This window comes from Scyliorhinus canicula, chromosome 12 (assembly GCF_902713615.1).
Source record: "Scyliorhinus canicula chromosome 12, sScyCan1.1, whole genome shotgun sequence".
NCBI classification, from domain to species: Eukaryota; Metazoa; Chordata; class Chondrichthyes; order Carcharhiniformes; family Scyliorhinidae; genus Scyliorhinus; species Scyliorhinus canicula.
In genome coordinates this window covers 62,498,687-62,516,491 of record NC_052157.1, presented here as the reverse complement: position 1 = coordinate 62,516,491, position 17,805 = coordinate 62,498,687, and the positions used below count along the sequence as shown (strand labels likewise).

Sequence of the window (17,805 nt, the reverse complement as noted above, 5' to 3'; positions counted from 1 at the left end):
CCACCTAACCTGCACATCTTTGGACTGTGGGAGGAAACCAGAGCACCCGGAGGAAACCCACGCACACACGGGGAGAACGTGCAGACTCTGCACAGTCAGTGACCCAAGCTGGGAATTGAACCTGGGACCCCGGAGCTGTGAAGCAATTGTGCTAACCACTATGCTACCGTGCTGGATGGGCAATGCATGTCAGCGATGCTCATGCCAAATGAACACACACAAATCAAGTGGACCTGCCGCCTTTAGATTGGCGATGAGGTCTCTCTGCTCATCTCCACGTGACCCGTATGTCATGTTTCCTGGAGGCAGGGGAATCAAGAACAGAATTTAATTATTCCGCTTGGATGCCAGGAGATGGGAACCTTACTGAGGGATGCAACAACTAAACCCGGGAGTAGGTGGCGATGGAAGGCTTATCGGTGTTGAGAGACTTTGTATGTTAACTACACAATGTTGAGGTGTGAACACTCATCCTTTATTGTCACATTCTGAAGGTGCCAGTGTGCACCGCCCTCGCGTATCTCCATCTCTGGGAGGAGGTTATAATTTGTGCTTCCTGTTATGGCATTGTGAGGAGAGCAGAGACAAGATATTGATAGTCTGGGATTCCTGAAAGTTGGTACCCCTCGTGCAGGGATGTGACATTGCAGATTTTGTGATCTGGTCCACTTGGCTCTCCATTGCTGGTGATTCTGTAATGGTCCCTGCTCCGGAGTCAGCAATGCAAGATCTTCAGGAAAGCTTTGCGGAACTCCACGTTGAAGGTGGTGTAGATGATGGGGTTGACGGCGCTGTTGACGTACCCCAGCCAGGTGCAGGCGCTGTAGAGCGCTGGCGGAATGTAACACCTCTGGCAGTGGACGTTCAGGATGTGGGTGATGAAGAATGGTAGCCAGCAGATGATGAAAACGCCTGCCAATCAGACGAAGAGAGAGGAAAAGGGTGGTCAGTGCATGAGTCACCACTTGTCATCACCAAGCTCCTCGACCATGTGGCCACAGGATATTCACTAATCACATACAGTTTCTAGTACTTTACTGAAATTCACATTACGACCTTGGCACACAATCGTAGACTCTGGTATCACCAGTATAGAATCTAATGCTAGAACATTGTGATTCCATACAACATAGTCTACATCTTTATATGATTCTAGCACTGCTGCAACATAGCCTATCATTCAAGGTCATTACAACTCTGTTGCAACTTAGCCTAATGTTCTAAATCATTGAAACACTGTTGCAATGTAGCCTGTTCTCAATCATTGCAACGCCGCTGCAACTTAGCCTATTGTTGTCGATCATTGCAACACCGTTCTGACTTAGCCTACTGTCCCAGATCATTACAACACCATTGCAAGTTAACCTATTGTTTCAGATCATTGCAACTTTGTCAATTGTTCTAGATCACCAGACCAATGCTGCAACTTAGCCTATTGATCTTGATAACTGCAAAACCATGATAACTTAGCCTATTGTTCTAGATCATTGCAGCACAGTTGCAACTTAGTGTGTTGTTCTAGATCATTGTAACACTGCTGAAACATAGTCCATTGCTCCAGCTCATGGCAACACTGCTGACACTTAGTCTAATGTTTTAAATAACTCCAAAAATGTTGCAACGTAGCCTAATGCTCTGGATCATTGAAGCGGCATTCCAACGTAACCATTGCAACACTGCTGCAACATTGCAACAGTGTTGTAATGACTAGAACAATATGTAATGTGGCTTATTGTTCTATATCATTGTAACACTGCTGCAATATAGCCTATTGTTTTAGATAACTTCAAAACCATTGCAACAACATTCCAACTTAGTCAATTGTTCTAGAATACTTCAAATCATTGCAACGTATCCTATTGTTCTAGCTCATGGCAACACTGCAGCAGCTTGGCCTATTGTTCTAGGTAACTGAAACACCATTTCAACTTAGCCTATTGTTCTAGATCATTGCAACAATGTTGCAACTTGCATATTATTCTAGATCATTGCAACACTGTTTCAACTTAGCCTACTGCTCTAGAACATTGCAACACTGCCACAACTTAGCCTATTGTTCCAGGTCATTGCATTCAGCCGATTGCTCTAGATCATATATGTCAAACTCAAGGCCCGTGGGCCAAATCCGGCCCGCGGTGGAATTATCTTTGGCCCGCGAGATAATATCTAATTATCTTTTTTTTATTTTTATTTTTTTTTTAAATTTAGATTAGCCAATTATTTTTTCCAATTAAGGGGCAATTTAGCGTGGCCAATCCACCTACTCTGCACATTTTTGGGTTGTGGGGGCGAAACCCACGCAGACACAGGGAGAACGTGCAAACTCCACACGGACAGTGACCCAGAGCCGGGATCGAACCTGGGACCTCAGCGCCGTGAGGCAGTTGTGCTAACCACTAGGCCACCGTGCTGCCCTAATAATATCTAATTACTATTAAAGCTGGCCCCAGCAATTGAAGCGCCTATGGCGTATGATATGGCTGATGCCGAGTTTATTCAGGTATAGTGTGAATCACAAAGTGTTGGCCTGTGGAAAAATGTTTTCATTAGAAGTTATTCTGGAAAAGCTCCAGATAAAGCAATAAGAAATAAATGCAACTAATTTTTTTATTTATTTAATATTTAATGTTGTTTTTATAGGCAATAACCTAAGCTTTATTAGTTCCAGGTTCAATAAGTTCATTTCAATAAGTTTTGCAAAAAAACATTGAACCAGTCCGGCCCTCGACTTGTCCCGATTTTTAAATTTTGGCCCACGGTGTATTTGAGTTTGACACCCCTGCTCTAGATCATCACAACACGGCTGCAACTTAGCTCATTGTTCTAGATCATTGCAACACTGCTGCAGCTTTGCCGATTGTTCTAGATCATTGCAACACTGCAGCAACTTAGCTTATTGTTCAGACCATTGCAACACTGCAGCAACCTAGCCTATTATTCCAGATCATTGCAGCACTGCTGCAACTTAGCCTATTGTTCCAGATCATTGCAAGACTGCTGCAACTTTGCCCATTGTTCTAAATAATTGCAACACTGTTGCAACATAGCCTATTGTTCTAAATCATTGCAACACCGCTGCAACTTAGCCAATTGTTCTAGAATACTTCAAATAATTGCAACACAGCCTATTGTTCTGGGTCATTGGAATAGCATTCCAACTTAGCCTATTGTTCCAGGTCATCGCAACACTGCTGCAACTTCACCAATTATTCTAGATCATGGCAACACTGCTGCAGCTTTGCTTACTGTTCGAGATAACTGAAACATCATTGCAACTTAGCCCGTTGTTTTGGATCGTTGCAACGCCATTCCAACTTAACCTATTGTTCCTGATCATTGCAACTTTGCCTATTGTTCTAGATCACCACAACAATCCTGCAACTTAGCCTATTGGTCTAGATAACCGCAAAACCATGATAACTTAGTCTATTGTTCGAGACCATTGCAACACAGTTGCAACGTAGTCTGTCGTTCTAGATCATTGAAACACTGCTGAAACGTAGTCTATTGTTCCAGATCATGGCAGCACTGCTGACACTTAGCCTAATGCTCTAAATAACTCAAGCTGTTGCAACTTAGCCTATTGTTCTGGATCACTGAAACACTGTTCCAACGTAGCCTATTATAAACCATTGCAACACTGCTGCAACTTGGCGTCAACACCATTGCAACTCAGCATTTTGTTTGTGTTTAATGCAACAGCATTCCAACTTAACTTAGCCTATTGTTCCAAACCATTGAAACACTGCTGCAACTTATCCTATTGTTCTAATAACTGAAACACCATTACAACTTAGCCTATTGCTCTAGATCAGTGCAACACCGTTCCAACTTAGCCTATTATTCCAGATCATTGTAAAGCCATTGTGCTTCGCCTATTGTTCTAGATCATTGCAACACTGCTGCAACTGTGCCTATTTTTCTAGATCATTGCAACACTGCTGCAATGTAGCCTGTTGTTTAAGATCATTTTAACACTGTTGCAACTTAGCCTACTATTCCAGATCATGGCAACACTTTTGAAATGTAGCCTATTGTTCTAGACCGTTACAACACTGCTGAGCTATAGTCTATTGTTCTAGATCATTGCAACATTGCTGCAATGTAGCCTATTATTCTAGATTGATGCAACACTGCTGAAACCTGGCCTTTTAACCTAGATCACTGTGACTCAATGGTCCCTGACACAATTTTCTTGATCAACGTGAATCTGTGTTGTTCTAGATGATTATAAATCAGTGGCTCCCCGTCCATTGTTCTAGATCTTTCTAGACTAACCTAGGACAATTGCCAACATCTGTGTTGCTTTTTTCTCCTTCTGGTGGGACAGTTTGCCTTTGGCTGCTGATTTGACAGCTGGAGCCTGTTTCTCATCCTGCACCTCAAAGGCAGTCCTCCTGAAGAACCTGGTTTGGCCATCGGGCTCCCGGTCCGCGGACACCTCTATGGGGGCAGAGGCCTTCTGTTTCCCGGCAATCGGGCAGGAGCTGGAAGTGTTGCCGAGCTGGAAGCTCAGTGCAGTTCCTGTTGGCCTTGACATCTCGGGCGGCCCCACAAAGCGGACTCTCTCCGATTCCTCGGAACAAACGATTGCTTCTCGTACCAGCATCTAGGACACCAAAAGAAGAGAAAATGGGTGAAAACAACACCCCATATCATGGACCTGGAACACACACTCAAATCCCAGACGAGGACCAGGAAGACATGGGAACAAGAAATAATCCATTTCTCCAAATCGACATTTTGCATGGCAGGTGTAGGCATTTAACCTGTTCAGAGTAAAACACTGCCCAAGAGGAGAATATTCAGCCCATCTTCTCTGTGATGGCTCTTTGAAAGATCTCTCCATTTAGTCCCCAGATCCCAATCCCCCGCTTTCCCCCAGGACCCTGCAAATATTTCTCCTTCCAGTATTTATCCAGTTCCCCATTTTGAAAGTTCCCATTGAATCTGCTTCCACCGTCCTTTCAGGCAGCACCTTCCAGATCACAACAACTCGCTGTGGTTTTAAAATAATTCTTCTTGACTTAAGGTGGCTGCCATGGAGTGAGTAGTCACACATTTGGTGCCTCCCACTCAAGTTGTTTTTTTGGGTCTATTCCTGTCTGCAGGGCAAACTATTTGAGGGCAAAACATACAGGAGTACCTGGGGAAGGTGCTACTCCTCCGGTGTGGCTGGTGAATGGATCCGCAGATAAGGAATGATGCAAAACAAAAAAAAGGAGGGTCTTCGTGGTGCACCACAGGAAATGATGGCGGAGGGCAAGGGAGGTGCGCTGCCTGTCCAGTGGATTTGCTGAGATCTGGGATCGAGCGAGTTGAGCAGAGGCTGGGGTCCCAGAGCTTGACAATCCAGAAGGTGGAGGAGGCAGTTGGGGAGCACGAAGACCATTTGGCGTCATTGGTGGCGGAGGTCGGAATAATGCTGGAGAACCAGAAGAGGCTGAGGAGAAGGTGGAGGATCTGGTGAATCGTTCTAGAAGGCAAAATTTAAGGATTGCCGGGGTGCCTGAAGGCATTGAAGGTGCGGAAGCCGCTGTACATGTGGCAAAGATGCTGGAGCAATTGATGGGGGAGGGGGCTTTCAATCAGCCTCTGGAGGTGGACTGAGTTCACAGGGCGCTGAGGAGGAGGCCGCAGGTGGGCGAGCCGCCAAGGGCGATGGTGATGCAATTTCACTGCTTTCAGGACAAGGAGAACATCCTGCGATGGGCAAGGAAGACTAAGAGATGTACCTGGGAAGGGACTGAGCTGCGGGTGTATCAGGACTTGGGTGCAGAGCTGGCGAAGAAGAGGGCCGGGATTAGCTGCATTAAGGCTGCCCTCTTTGAAAAGGAGGTGAAGTTCAGGGTATTGTACCCGGCCCGCCTGTGGATAACTTTCCAGAAGTGAGAGCTTTATTTCGACATGCCAGAGGAGGTGATGGAATGTATGAGGGACAATGGACTGGGAGGAGTGTGGGGGCCATTGAACTTTGGAGGAGTTTTGTGTGCTTTAAAGTGTTTGGGTGGTGGGTTTCTGGGGCAGGTTCTTATGGGGGAACAGTAATGGCGAGTGTGCCTTTTGTTACTCTTCAAAGGCTGACGGTTGAGTTGGTGGGGGGGGGGGTAGGGGAACTGGAGGGAGGAAGGGTGGTTGGAAGCATTGGGCAGGGGCCACCATGCTAGCTAGGCGGGCTAGTTAACCGGAGTGAAGTTGGGGGGGGGGGGGGGGGGGGGTTATGGAATTGGTTCTTTGTTTGGGGGGGTGTGGGATTGCTGACATGGGTGTGGTTGGTGTGGCGCAGTTGGGAAGGGATCGATGATGATGGACATTCAAGGGCGCGCCTGGAGGATCACATGATGTGGGCCAGTAGCTGGCCCAAAAAAGAAAATGGCTGATTAGCAGGGGAAGGGGACGGAAAGCCCCCTGACCAGGCTGGTCACGTGGAATGTGAGGGGGTTGAATAGGCCACTTAAACAGTTGTGCATGTTCACGCATCTGAGGAGTTTGAAGGCCGACAAGGCTTTTATGCAGGAGACGCAGCTGAAGCTGGGTCATCAGATGAGGTTGAGAAATGGAGGGTGGGGCAAGTGTTTCATTCGGGGTTGGATATTGAGATGAAGGGGTGGCGGTGTTGGTTAATAAGTGGGTTGCGTTTGAAGTGGGGCACATTGTGGCCGATAGGGGGAGGGGGAGATATGTGATGGATAGTGGGAAGTTGGAGGCGATGGCGGTCGTTCTGGTAAATATTTATGCCCCGAATTGGGATGACATGGAATTTATGTGGCGGGTGCTGGGTAGGATTCCGGACTTGGACTTGCATCGGTTGATTATGGGGGTGGATTTTAATACCGTCAGTCATCAAGGGTGTCGGCAGTGGCGAAGGAGCTGAGGGGGTTTATGGAGTGCATTGGGGGGGTGGACCCGTGGAAGTTTGGGAGGCTGAGGATGAAGGAGTTTTCATACTTTCCCCATGTGCACCGGGTGTAATCCCGGATTGATTTTTTTGTGTTGAACAAGACATTGCTGGTGGGGGTGGCCAACTCATGGTATTCAGTGATTGTAGTTTCCAACCACCTATCGCACTGGGTGGATTTGCAGGTGGCCCTGAATTGGGAGGAGGGTGGGGGGATGGGCAGGGCACTGCCTGCAGTGGAGGCTGGATGTGGGGCTGCTAGTGGATGAGGAGGTGTGAGTTACATTCTGGAGCTTGGCCGGTTGGAATAAGTGCATGAGAGAACATCTAGTCCTTGACTAGTTAAAGTTTTATTGTTCAACAATAGCATGGGTAAGTAAGAAAACCATAAGAATATTATCAAAACTGCTAACTATTATAAATGACCTAAGAGCTACTACAAATCGTGACTATCAACGTTGAAGACTAGCCCCAGGTACCTTGAGGTAACAGTGTCATGTGGCTGTTCTCTACTGCCACATGCTTGTTGGAGGTCTTGTCTGTCACTATTTATATGATTACTTATGCATATCATCATATAAGGCCTAGTTTAGCTCAGTGGGCTAGACAGCTGGTTTGTGATGCAGAACAAGGCCAGCAGCGTGGGTTCAATTCCCGTACCAGCTGAGAATTCTGAATTCTCCCTCTGTGTACCCAAACAGGTGCCAGAATGTGGCGACTAGGGGATTTTCACAGTAACTTCATTGCAGTGTTAATGTCCAGTTTTCTTCTGTGTCTGAGAAGATGTCTTGTCGACCTTCTAAGCACTGGTTGAACCTATGAGTTTGCTTGATTATATACTTACACATCAAACACAACCATAAAACAAAACAAGGCTTTTCACTTGTTGAAGATGATTCTTGCTATTTTTCTTGTTTTGTACATTTTTAGCTTGTTCGGTTTTTGTGTGCTGAGGTAGCATTTGTTCAGTTGTCCTTAGATTGCTTTCTACATCATCCTGTGGTTCTGAAACAATGGATTGCTGAACCTTCAGCAAGATTCTCCTGTTTCTTCTTAGAACTTGCCCGTCATTGGTGATGATATATGACTGCGGACCTGATGGTTGTATTACCTTTGCTCACTTCAACCATCCGTTTCCATCAGGATCTTCTACCCTGACTGTGTCATCCTTTGCTAATGGTTGCAGACTTCTTGTCATTTTGTCATACCACCTCTTTTGCCTCCTTTCTGAAATGTGAGATTCTTCACAAGTTTTGGATTTGTTTGTTCCAGCGAAATATATGGTCAGGTTGTTCTGAGTTGTCGATTCGCCAACAACTGCAGAGGAGATAATTAATCAATGGTGCTCCCCTCTATCTAAGTAACGCGAGATATGGATCTTCCTGGCTGACCATAGCTTTTTTGAGTAGCTGCTTCACAATGTGAACAGCTTTCTCAGCCTTCCCATTGGATTGCGGATAAAGAGGACTAGAAGTAAAATGTCGACAATCATAGCTCTGTGCGAACTCTGTCCATTCATGACTGCTACAACATGGGCCATTGTTGCTCAGGACAATTTGAGGTATTTCATGGCGAGCAAAAACGTCTTTGCTACGATTGATGACACACCTAGCTGATGAGTTTGCTAGTTGTACCACCTCTGGAAAGTCAGAGAACTAGTCGATCACGAACGGGCATTCTTTTCCTGCCGGATAAAACCGATCCATTCCCACTTTTTGCCATGGAGTCGCAATTATTTTGCCCATTTGCATTGATTCTTTTTGCTGTTTTTATATTGCAATTTCTAACAAGTTGCACAATTTTCGATCAAGATTTGAATATCTTGATTGATGCCTGGCCAGTATACCGCCTCTCTGGCTAATCGTTTGCATTTTTCCATGCCCAAGTACCCCTCATGAATCTTTTTCAGAATCACGGATCGTAACAAGTTTGGAATGACTATTCTATTTTGCCTTAGCGAAAAACCATTGGCTACAATTAGCTCTGCTCTAATGTTCTAAAATTTGGAGCAGGATCGTTTTGGCCAGCCCTCAAGTCAGATATTTTATTATCTTCTGAAAGATTTAATCTTTATTGGTTTCGACTCTGATTAGTTTTGATTTCTCATCTGAGACTGGAAGGGATTCTGTCACAAGATTCATATGTGCTTGCACATCCTCATCCAAGTGTTGTTCTTCCTCCATTCCCGTAGCTTGAGAGAGAGAGAGTACATCAGCTACTACAATATGTTTACCTGGCATGTAGATGAGATCGAAATTCTATCTTTGTAATTTTATCATCATACGTTGTATCCTTGGTGACATCTCATTTAGATTTTGCTTTACTATCACCACAAGTGGTCTATGGAAAGTTTGCACTAAGAATGCCGGTAGGCCATACACATAGTTATGGAATTTGTTTAACCCATTTATCAAGCCTGAGCATTCCTTTTCTATTTGAGCATATCTACACTCTGTGTCAGTCATTGCCTTTGAAACATAGGCAATTGGAAGTCAATTTTCATTATTGTCCTGCTGCAATAATACTGCTCCCATCGGGCAGCACAGTGGAGCAGTGGTTAGCACTGCTGCCTCACGGTGCCAAGGTCCCAGGTTCGATCCTGGCTCTGGGTCACTGTCCATCTGGAGTTTGCACATTCTCCCCGTGTTTGCGTGGGTTTTACCCCCACAACCCAAAAGGTGTGCAGGCTCGATGGATTGGCCATGCTAAATTGCCCCTTAATTGGTAAAAATTAATTGGGTACTCTAAATTTATTTTAAAAAAATAAAATAATAACACTGCTCCCAACCCATCTTTCGACGCATCTGTTGATATCTTTGTCGTCTTCGTTGGGGTTAAAAAATGTCAGCACTGGAGCTGTTCTCAATGCTTCCTGTAACATTCGCCACTCATGCTCATGTGTATCAGACCATTGGAGAAATCACCTTTTGTGATTGTTTCCCTCAAGCACGTTGCCTTCACTGAAAGATTAGGAATAAATTTTCCTGTGAAATTTATCATACCCAGTATCCTGAGGACTCCTTTTTTGTCTGTTGGACATGGCATGTTTAAAATCACCTTTATCTACTCTTGGTCAGGTTGTATACCTCTAGAAGAAAGTTTGTCTCCCAAGAATGTGATTTTGTCACCACCAAACTGGCATTTGGCTTTATTTAACCTCAGACCATGCTTTTTGATGCTTCTCAGCACTTTGATAAACCTTTCGTCGTGCTCTTCTTTTGTTGAGCCCCAAACAATAATGTTGTCTCCGTATACGCTGACACCTGACGTCCTTCTACGATGTGTTCCATTGCCCTATGGAAAATTTCTGATGCTGAAATAATACCAAATGGCATTCTGAGAAAACTGTATCCCCTGAATGGAGTGTTAAAGGTGATCAGCTTTGTGCTCTCCTCATCCAACTTGAGTTGCCAAAAACCCTGCGATGCATCTAGTTTGCTAAAGCATGTCGCTCCTGACATCTCACATGTGATTTCTTCTCTTTTTGGAATAGGATAGTGCTCCTTTTTTTTGTTTAAATTGAGATCTTTGGGATCCATAAAGATTCTTCTGTCATTGTTCCATTTCTTCACACAAATCGTGGAGTTCACCCAATCTGTTGGTTCTTCAATATGTTTTATCACCCCCAGATTTGTCATTATCTCCAGTTCATTCTTAAGTCGTTCCCTTAATGGAGTTGGTACTCGCCTTGCTGTGTGTATGACTGCTTGAGCATTTTCACTTAACTGTATACAATAGGTGAATGGTAACACTCCGAATCCTTGAAAATTTCAGGAAATTCTTCAGGATTGCATCCACTGATGTACTTTGCGTAGTAACAGAACAATCTGCACTGTAGACTCTTTTAACTAGTTCGAGTGCTTCACATGCTTCCACTCTCAGTAATGATTCATGCTCAGCCTCTACAATGGAAAAATTCACTTTATGAACTTTATTCTTTACACGGACCTCTAGTTCGCATACTCTCAGTGTGTTAGTACTTTTGCCATTGTAATCCTTTAAAAGTACACTTGTATTTAAAATGTGCGGTGTAATTTTAATTTCTTGCATATCGGATAAACGTATAAGATTGACTCACGCTCCTGTGTCGAGTTTGACATTGGTTAATGTTTTATAAATCATCAGAGGAACTGTCCAGTTATCTCTTTGAACACTTGCATTGCTGTTACTGCAAATTTGCTTGGAATCCTTTTTAAATTGCATGCCTTTACAATGCATATCTTCACTAGTTATATCTATGAAAAATGTGTCTTCGAGATTTATCTCATCGATCATGTTGATTGATTTTGGTATTCCGATTTTTTTTTATTCGAGAAACATTGTTTTGCAGATTGATTCTTGCCTTTGCACTTAGAACAGATTTTTCCACATGCTGGACATTGCCTTTGCAAATGTTTGTTTCCACGTCTCTTGCTTAAAATTGTGGTTGCGCCTACTCGCTTAAAATGGCCACCACTCCTGGGACCACATGTTTCTTTGGGGTGTGTTGCAACACTAATGGCATTGGCTGCATCCCCGATCTTCGCCCCAAAATTCTTCAGGTCTAGAGTGCAAATCTGCTGCGCAGCTTGCTCGCTGGCATGGCAGATTGTAGTGGCATCGTCGAGTTGGAGTTCATTCTCCCTCAACAATCTCTCCTGAACCTTGTCATCGCTAATCCTGAACACAATTTGATCGTAGATCAGCGCCGCTTGCAAGTTTGAAAAATTTCATGTCTGAGCCTTTAACCTCAAGTCCATTCAAAAGCTATGGAACGATTCACCAGCCTGCTGTTTATGCGTGCGAAAAACATACTGCTCGAATGTCTCGTTTTTCTTTGGTGTGCAGTCCTGATCAAATATTTTCACTACTTCATCAAAGTTATTTTTATCAGCTTTGTTATCGAATGTGAAGATGTCAAAGATTTCTATCGCCTGTGGACCTCCTACAGTGAGCAGCAATGCTATTTCCCATTCATCAGGCTGTGCCTGCAGACCTTGAGCTGCTACGTAGAGTGTGAATTGCTGCTCAATTCGCATCTACAATACCAGTGACTCGAAACTGCTGTGGTGTCTTCAGACCTTCCATAACGGACTTCGATGCCTTGCAGTGCATTGAGTGATATTCGTCAGTACTCTATGTGGTTAGTAGAAATTCTTTTTTGTTTTTTTATTCTCTGGTTACCTTGTCTTTTAGATCTTCAAAACAAATCCTGATATATTGTTAGGTCTTTAATCCTGGTACCATGTTACGTTCTGGTGCTTGGCCGGTTGAAATAAGTGCACGAGAGAATGTCTAGTTCTTGACTAGTTAAAGTTTTACTGTTCAACATCTATGTGAGTTAGAGACCCACGGTAGCATAGTGGTTAGCACTATGGCTTCACAGCGCCAGAGTTCCAGGTTCGATACCCGGCTTGCGTCACTGTCTGTGCAGAGTCTGCATGTTCTCCCCTGTCTGTGTGGGTTTCTCCGGATGCTCTGGTTTCCTCCCATATGTCCTGAAAGACGTGCTATTAGGTAATTTGGACATTCTGAATTCTCCCTCAGTGTACCTGAACAGGCACCGGGATGTGGTGACTAGGGGCTTTTCATAGTAACTTCATTGCAGTGTTAATGTATGCCTACTTGTGACAATAAAGATTATTATTATTATTATAACCATAAGAATATTATCAAAAACTACTAACTATTATAAATAACCCAAGAGCTGCTCTTTCTGGCGGTGGTGGTGAGCGGAGCAGGTGGTTAACGATGTCAGCTCATCTCCAATGGATGATGTTCCGCAACTGCTCCAGCTTCTTAATCAAAAGGAACAAACCGGTCTATAGCACTCAGCCGAACAATCTAAAGTGCAGCTGTGCTACCAGGAGTGCATAAACTTGTAAAAGACTTGATGTGATTCATAATAAAGGGAAGTTTTAATTAGCTTGTCCTGCGTAGTTGTTAAATGAGCTGTTTGTGCTTGGGACCAGTCCCACCTTCATGGGAACTTGTTAAATTGCTGGAAAGACCGGCATTTTTTGCTCGTCCCAAATTAAAAAGATGATGTTTAGCAATTGTCTTGAACTGCTGTAATACTTGTGTGCTGAATGTGCACTCCCAGAGTGATTCCTGCTGCAGTTTGGTACAATTGAGTGACCAAAGCCATATCAGGTAAGAATGAATCACTTTGCAGTTGGCCTGGGGGGGGTCACACACACTCCAAACTAGGTGAAGACAGTAGATGTACTTCCCTGAAGGATGTTAGTGAATTAGGTGAGTTTTTATGACAATCCAGCAGTTTCATGGTCACCATTGTTTTATTCCAGAGTGTTTTTAACTAACTGTTGCCTTGCTGGGATTTGAACGTCTCCAGACCATTAGCCTAGGCCTCTGAATTAATAAACCAGTAATATGACTGCTTTGCCGCATGACTGATCATCTAGATAGTGCGAGAGGAATGCCAGTACTTAACTGGGGAATAATTCCCTCGGTAAAGGTAATCTCTTTCTATTACTGCCAATTAAACGGCTACACCTGAAATGGTGAAGATCTGGGATCATATCTTTATAGGTCTTCAGATCCTGCTTAAGCATTTAATTGCGTTAGAACATTTGGACACGATTACTTATAGTTGCTTGAGCATTGCTGAAAAAGGATGCATTCATCAGGGCAGGTTTGATCAAGTATAAGTGAACCGCATTAGGCTTCAAAGGTTCCAATAATTGGAAGGGAAACATCTAAAAGCACATTCTTCTAGTGATTGATTTTAAAGGAAGGAACCACATTTGATCACTTGTGATTAGACAAAGCTGTTCCTATATATATACATATATATATATCATAATACATACCTCTGCAAGCAGAGAGAACATGACCAGACATTGTGCCGTCTTTGAATTATAAGAATGGGGGACAATGGTCCTCTGGCACAATCTCCATGGCAACACTTCAATTTGATTCCACTTGCAAACCAATTAGCACCCTTTTACCATGCCATGCCATATAAATTGTTGCTCCCTTTGAAATTTGGTATTCTTGCAACTGCCCTGGTAAGAATGACAACATATCTCGGCAATATGCCATTATTAGTTCTGATTTTCATGAGGTGACTGTAAAATTAAAATCATTTTGATCTGGTGGGGAAGGCTAAATATAAGTTGTTTTTACTTACTCGTGTGATTGCTGTTTAAGCTTGTTAATCCATGTTTTCATAAAATATTGCAGTGGTGCACTTGGTAAAACAAAATAACCTAAGAGCTACTACAAATTGTGACTCTCCACTACGAAGACTATCCCCAGATTCCCTGAGGTAACAGGATCATGTGGTTGTTCTCTACTGCCACCTGCTGGTTGGAGATCTTGTCTATCACTACATACATGTACAAAGACTATCCCCAGATTCCCTGAGGTAACAGTATCACATGGTTGTTCTCTACTGCAACCTGCTGGTTGGAGGTCTTTTCTGTCACTGCATACATGGTTATTTATGCACATCATCACTGTGTGAGAGGGTGAGGGCTGCCATTCAGGGCTATGTGGAGCTGAACAGCATGGAGGAGGTCACAGTCGCCACCCTGGGAGGAGAGAGCAAGACTGGTGGACAAGATTTTGAGTGTGGACAGGAGGTATTCAGAGGCACCGGAGGCAAGGTTGTTGAAGGAGAGGCAGAGGCTCCAGATGGAGTTTGGGCTAGTTTCTATGGGAAGGCGGTGGGACAGCTGTGGAGGGGCAGTGTATGAGTATGAGGAAAAGGCGAGCAGGATGTTGGCCTATCAGTTGAGAAAGCAGGAGGCGGCGAGGGGGATTGGTGGAGTTAGGGATGATCAGGGTAAGGTGGTGATGGACCCAGAGAGGGTGAATGGAGTGTTTGAGGCATTCTATAGGAGGTTCTACAAGTCGGAGCCCCCAACCAGGGAGGAGGGGATGCGGCAGTTCCTGAATGGGTTAGTTTTCCAAAGTGGAGGAGGGGCCCCAATTGGGCTAAAGGAAGTAACGCGTGGTTATGGGGACAATGCAGGCAGGGAAGGCTCTGGGGCCGGTCGGATTCCCTGGAGAGTTTTATAAAACGTTTGGGGTGGACCTGGGGCCACTGCTGGTGAGGATGTATAATGAAGCAAGGGAGAGGGGGGAACTCCCCCCTACATCACTGCAGGCTTCCATCTCCCTGATTTTAAAGAAGGATAAGGACCTGGAGCAGCGTGGGTCGTACCACCCAATATCAAGTGATTGGCGAAGGTGCTGTCATCGCAAATTGAGGACTGTGTGCCAGGGGTGACAGGTGAGGATCAGATGGATTTTGTGAAGGGGGGCAGTTGTCGGCGAATACGAGGAGGCTACTCAATGTAATTATGATGCCTTCGGAGGGACAGGAGATGGAGGTAGTGGTGGCGATGGACGCGGAGAAGGCTTTCGATAGGGTGGAGTGGGGGCGGTTTGGGTTCGGGCAGTGGTTTGTAGATTGTAGTTTGTAGATACAAATTGAATATGGGAAATAGTGAGGAGTTCCTGATTCAGGCCAGAGGGCAGGAAAGGAGACCAGGAGAGTTGCCGTTGAGGGTGGTGGGGGCAAGTTTCAGGTATTTGGGTATCCAGGTGGTGCAGAGTTGGGCTCAGTTGCACAAGCTAAACCTGGTTCGGTTGGTGGAACAGATGAGGGTGGACTTTAAGAGGTGGGATGTACTGTCGCTGTTGCTGGCAGCGTGGGTGCAGACAGTGAAAATGACGGTGCTGCTGAGGTTTCTGTTTGTATTTCAGAACCTCCCAATCTTTGTCCCACAAGTCGCTTTTTTTAAGGTCAATGGGCTGATCTCCAGTTTGTGGGGGAGGGGATGACCCTGCGGATGCGGCGGGATTTCTTGGAGCGAGGAGTGGGGTTGGGGTGCCTTGCATTGCTGAACATGATGAACTATTATTCAGCGGCGAACATTGCTAGGGGGTGGTGGCAGGCAGGCATTGAGCATTTTGGTGATTTGTTTATCAGGAGCAAGTTGCGGGGTTAGAGGATCTGGAGGAAGTGTATGAGTTGCCCAAGGGAATGGCTTTAGGTACCTGCAGGAGAGAGGTGCTGTCCTTGCCTGGGCTGTCGCCCCGGGGGTTGAAGGACAAGGTGCTGTCGAAGGATGAAGTAGGGGAGGGGAAGTTGCCGGATGTCTATAAGTGGGATGGAGTGGGAGAGAGCCCTGGTGGGGGCTATCAAATGTAAATGGGAGGAGGAGCTGGGAGGGGAGGTGAGGGCTGAGACGTGGGTAGAGGCCTTGTGGAGGGTGAACATCAGCTCATCGTGTGTGAGATTAAGCTTCATCCAGTTAAAAGTTGTACATAGGGCGCATATGATGGTGGTGAGGATGAGTAGGTTCTTTGCGGGGGTAGAGGATAGATGTGGGCAGTGCGCGGTTGGGCCGCAAATCATGTCCACTTGATCTGGACGTGTCCAAGACTGAGGGAGTTCTGGCAGGGGTTGTCGGACGTGATGTCTGATAGGTTGGGTGTGGAGGTGGTCCCGAGTCTGGAGGTGCCGATATTTAGGGTGTCGGAAGGCCCGGGAGTCCAGTGGGTGAGAGAGGCCAATGTTTTGGCCTTTGCCTCCCTGAAAGCCTGGAAACGGATTTTGCTTCGGTGGCGGGACTCAGAGTTTAGGGGGTCAGCAGAGGGGTTCACCCATAGGAGGAAGCCGTTTATTGATTTCTTTAAGGTTTGAGGGGAAAGCAAGGGGGTGGGGGGGGTGGGGGATAGTGTTGGCGGGGGTGGGGGGGGGGTTAGGGGGTTAAAATGGGGAAGGCGGGATGCGAGGTGGTGGCGTCAGGGGAGCAGGTGGGGTGTGGTTGTTTATTGAATTGTTCTGATTCTTTTCGTATATCTGAAAATGCCTTGAATAAAAATATACATATGTTTTTAAATTCTCCTCGTCTCCCCCTCAGATTCTTTTCCCAATTCCCTTCAATCTGTGTCCCTCTGGTTACTGAGCCTCCTGCCGCGGGAAACTCTTTCTCCTTATTTACTCTATCCAAACCCCTACTGATTTTAAACAACTCTATTTAATTTCCCCCTTAATCTTCTCTGCTCAGTGGTGAACAATCCCAGCTTCTCCCAGTCTCTCCATGGAAGTGAAGGGAATTGGGGTCTCTCCAATGGGAGTTAATGATCCATTGGGATTGTGTACATTGGGAGTGAGGGGAAGGGGTTTGATCCATTGGGATTGTGTACAATGGGAGTGAATGGGAAGCGGTTTGATCCATTGGGATTGTGTACAATGGGAGTGAATGGGAAGGGGTTTGATCCATTGAGATTGTGTACAGTGATAGAGAATGAAAAGGGGTTTGATCAATGACCTTTGGAATGGGATGTGATCTTAGTTATGATTTAGATTGCAGTGGGAATGTGTCCATCTGCCTGGAGTATTCCGATGTTACCCAGTCCATTCTTACCAGTTTCTTCTTGTTTACAGTGGTGCTCCTGTTTGATTGGACCACTAAAGTGCAAAGTTTGACATCTTCGGGATGTGTGCACTTATTCTGAAATAAAATAAAATAATGGAATGATTGACCCTGGCAACAGTGTAAGCACAAATATTACATGTTGTAGGATAGAAAATCCATTGTTTACAATTCCAGTGACGTCATTATCCAAGTGGACAGCAAGGTAGCACAAGTGATGAGCACTGAGGCTTCTCAATGCCAGGGTCCCAGGTTCGATTCCCGGTTGGGTCACTGTCTGTGCGGAGTCTGCACATCCTCCCCGTGTCTGCGTGGGTTTCCTCCGGGTGCTCCGGTTTCTTCCCACAGTCCAAAGACGCGCGGGTTAGGTGGATTGGCCATGATAAATTGCCCTTAGTGACCAAAAAAGGTTGGTTACGGGGATAGGGTGGAAGTGAGGGCTTAAGTGGGTCGGTGCAGACTCAATGGGCTGAATGGCCTCCTTCTGCACTGTATGTTCTATGTAAATTAAAT

The 17,805-nt window shown here is 45.3% G+C and overlaps 1 protein-coding gene across 1 annotated transcript in view; it reads right to left on the bottom strand.

Annotated features, from left to right (window-relative positions):
• Positions 1-457: 457 nt before the first annotated feature.
• Positions 458-17,805, bottom strand: part of LOC119974508 (D(2)-like dopamine receptor) — a 29,996-nt gene continuing 12,648 nt past the window's right edge. Inside the window, exons 5-7 of the mRNA XM_038813446.1 lie at positions 17,284-17,370; positions 4,279-4,609; positions 458-912 (exon numbers count right to left, since the gene is read on the bottom strand). Coding sequence (XP_038669374.1) covers positions 716-912; positions 4,279-4,609; positions 17,284-17,370 — 615 coding nt within the window. The 3' untranslated portion in view covers positions 458-715. The remainder of the gene's footprint in view (positions 913-4,278; positions 4,610-17,283; positions 17,371-17,805) is intronic.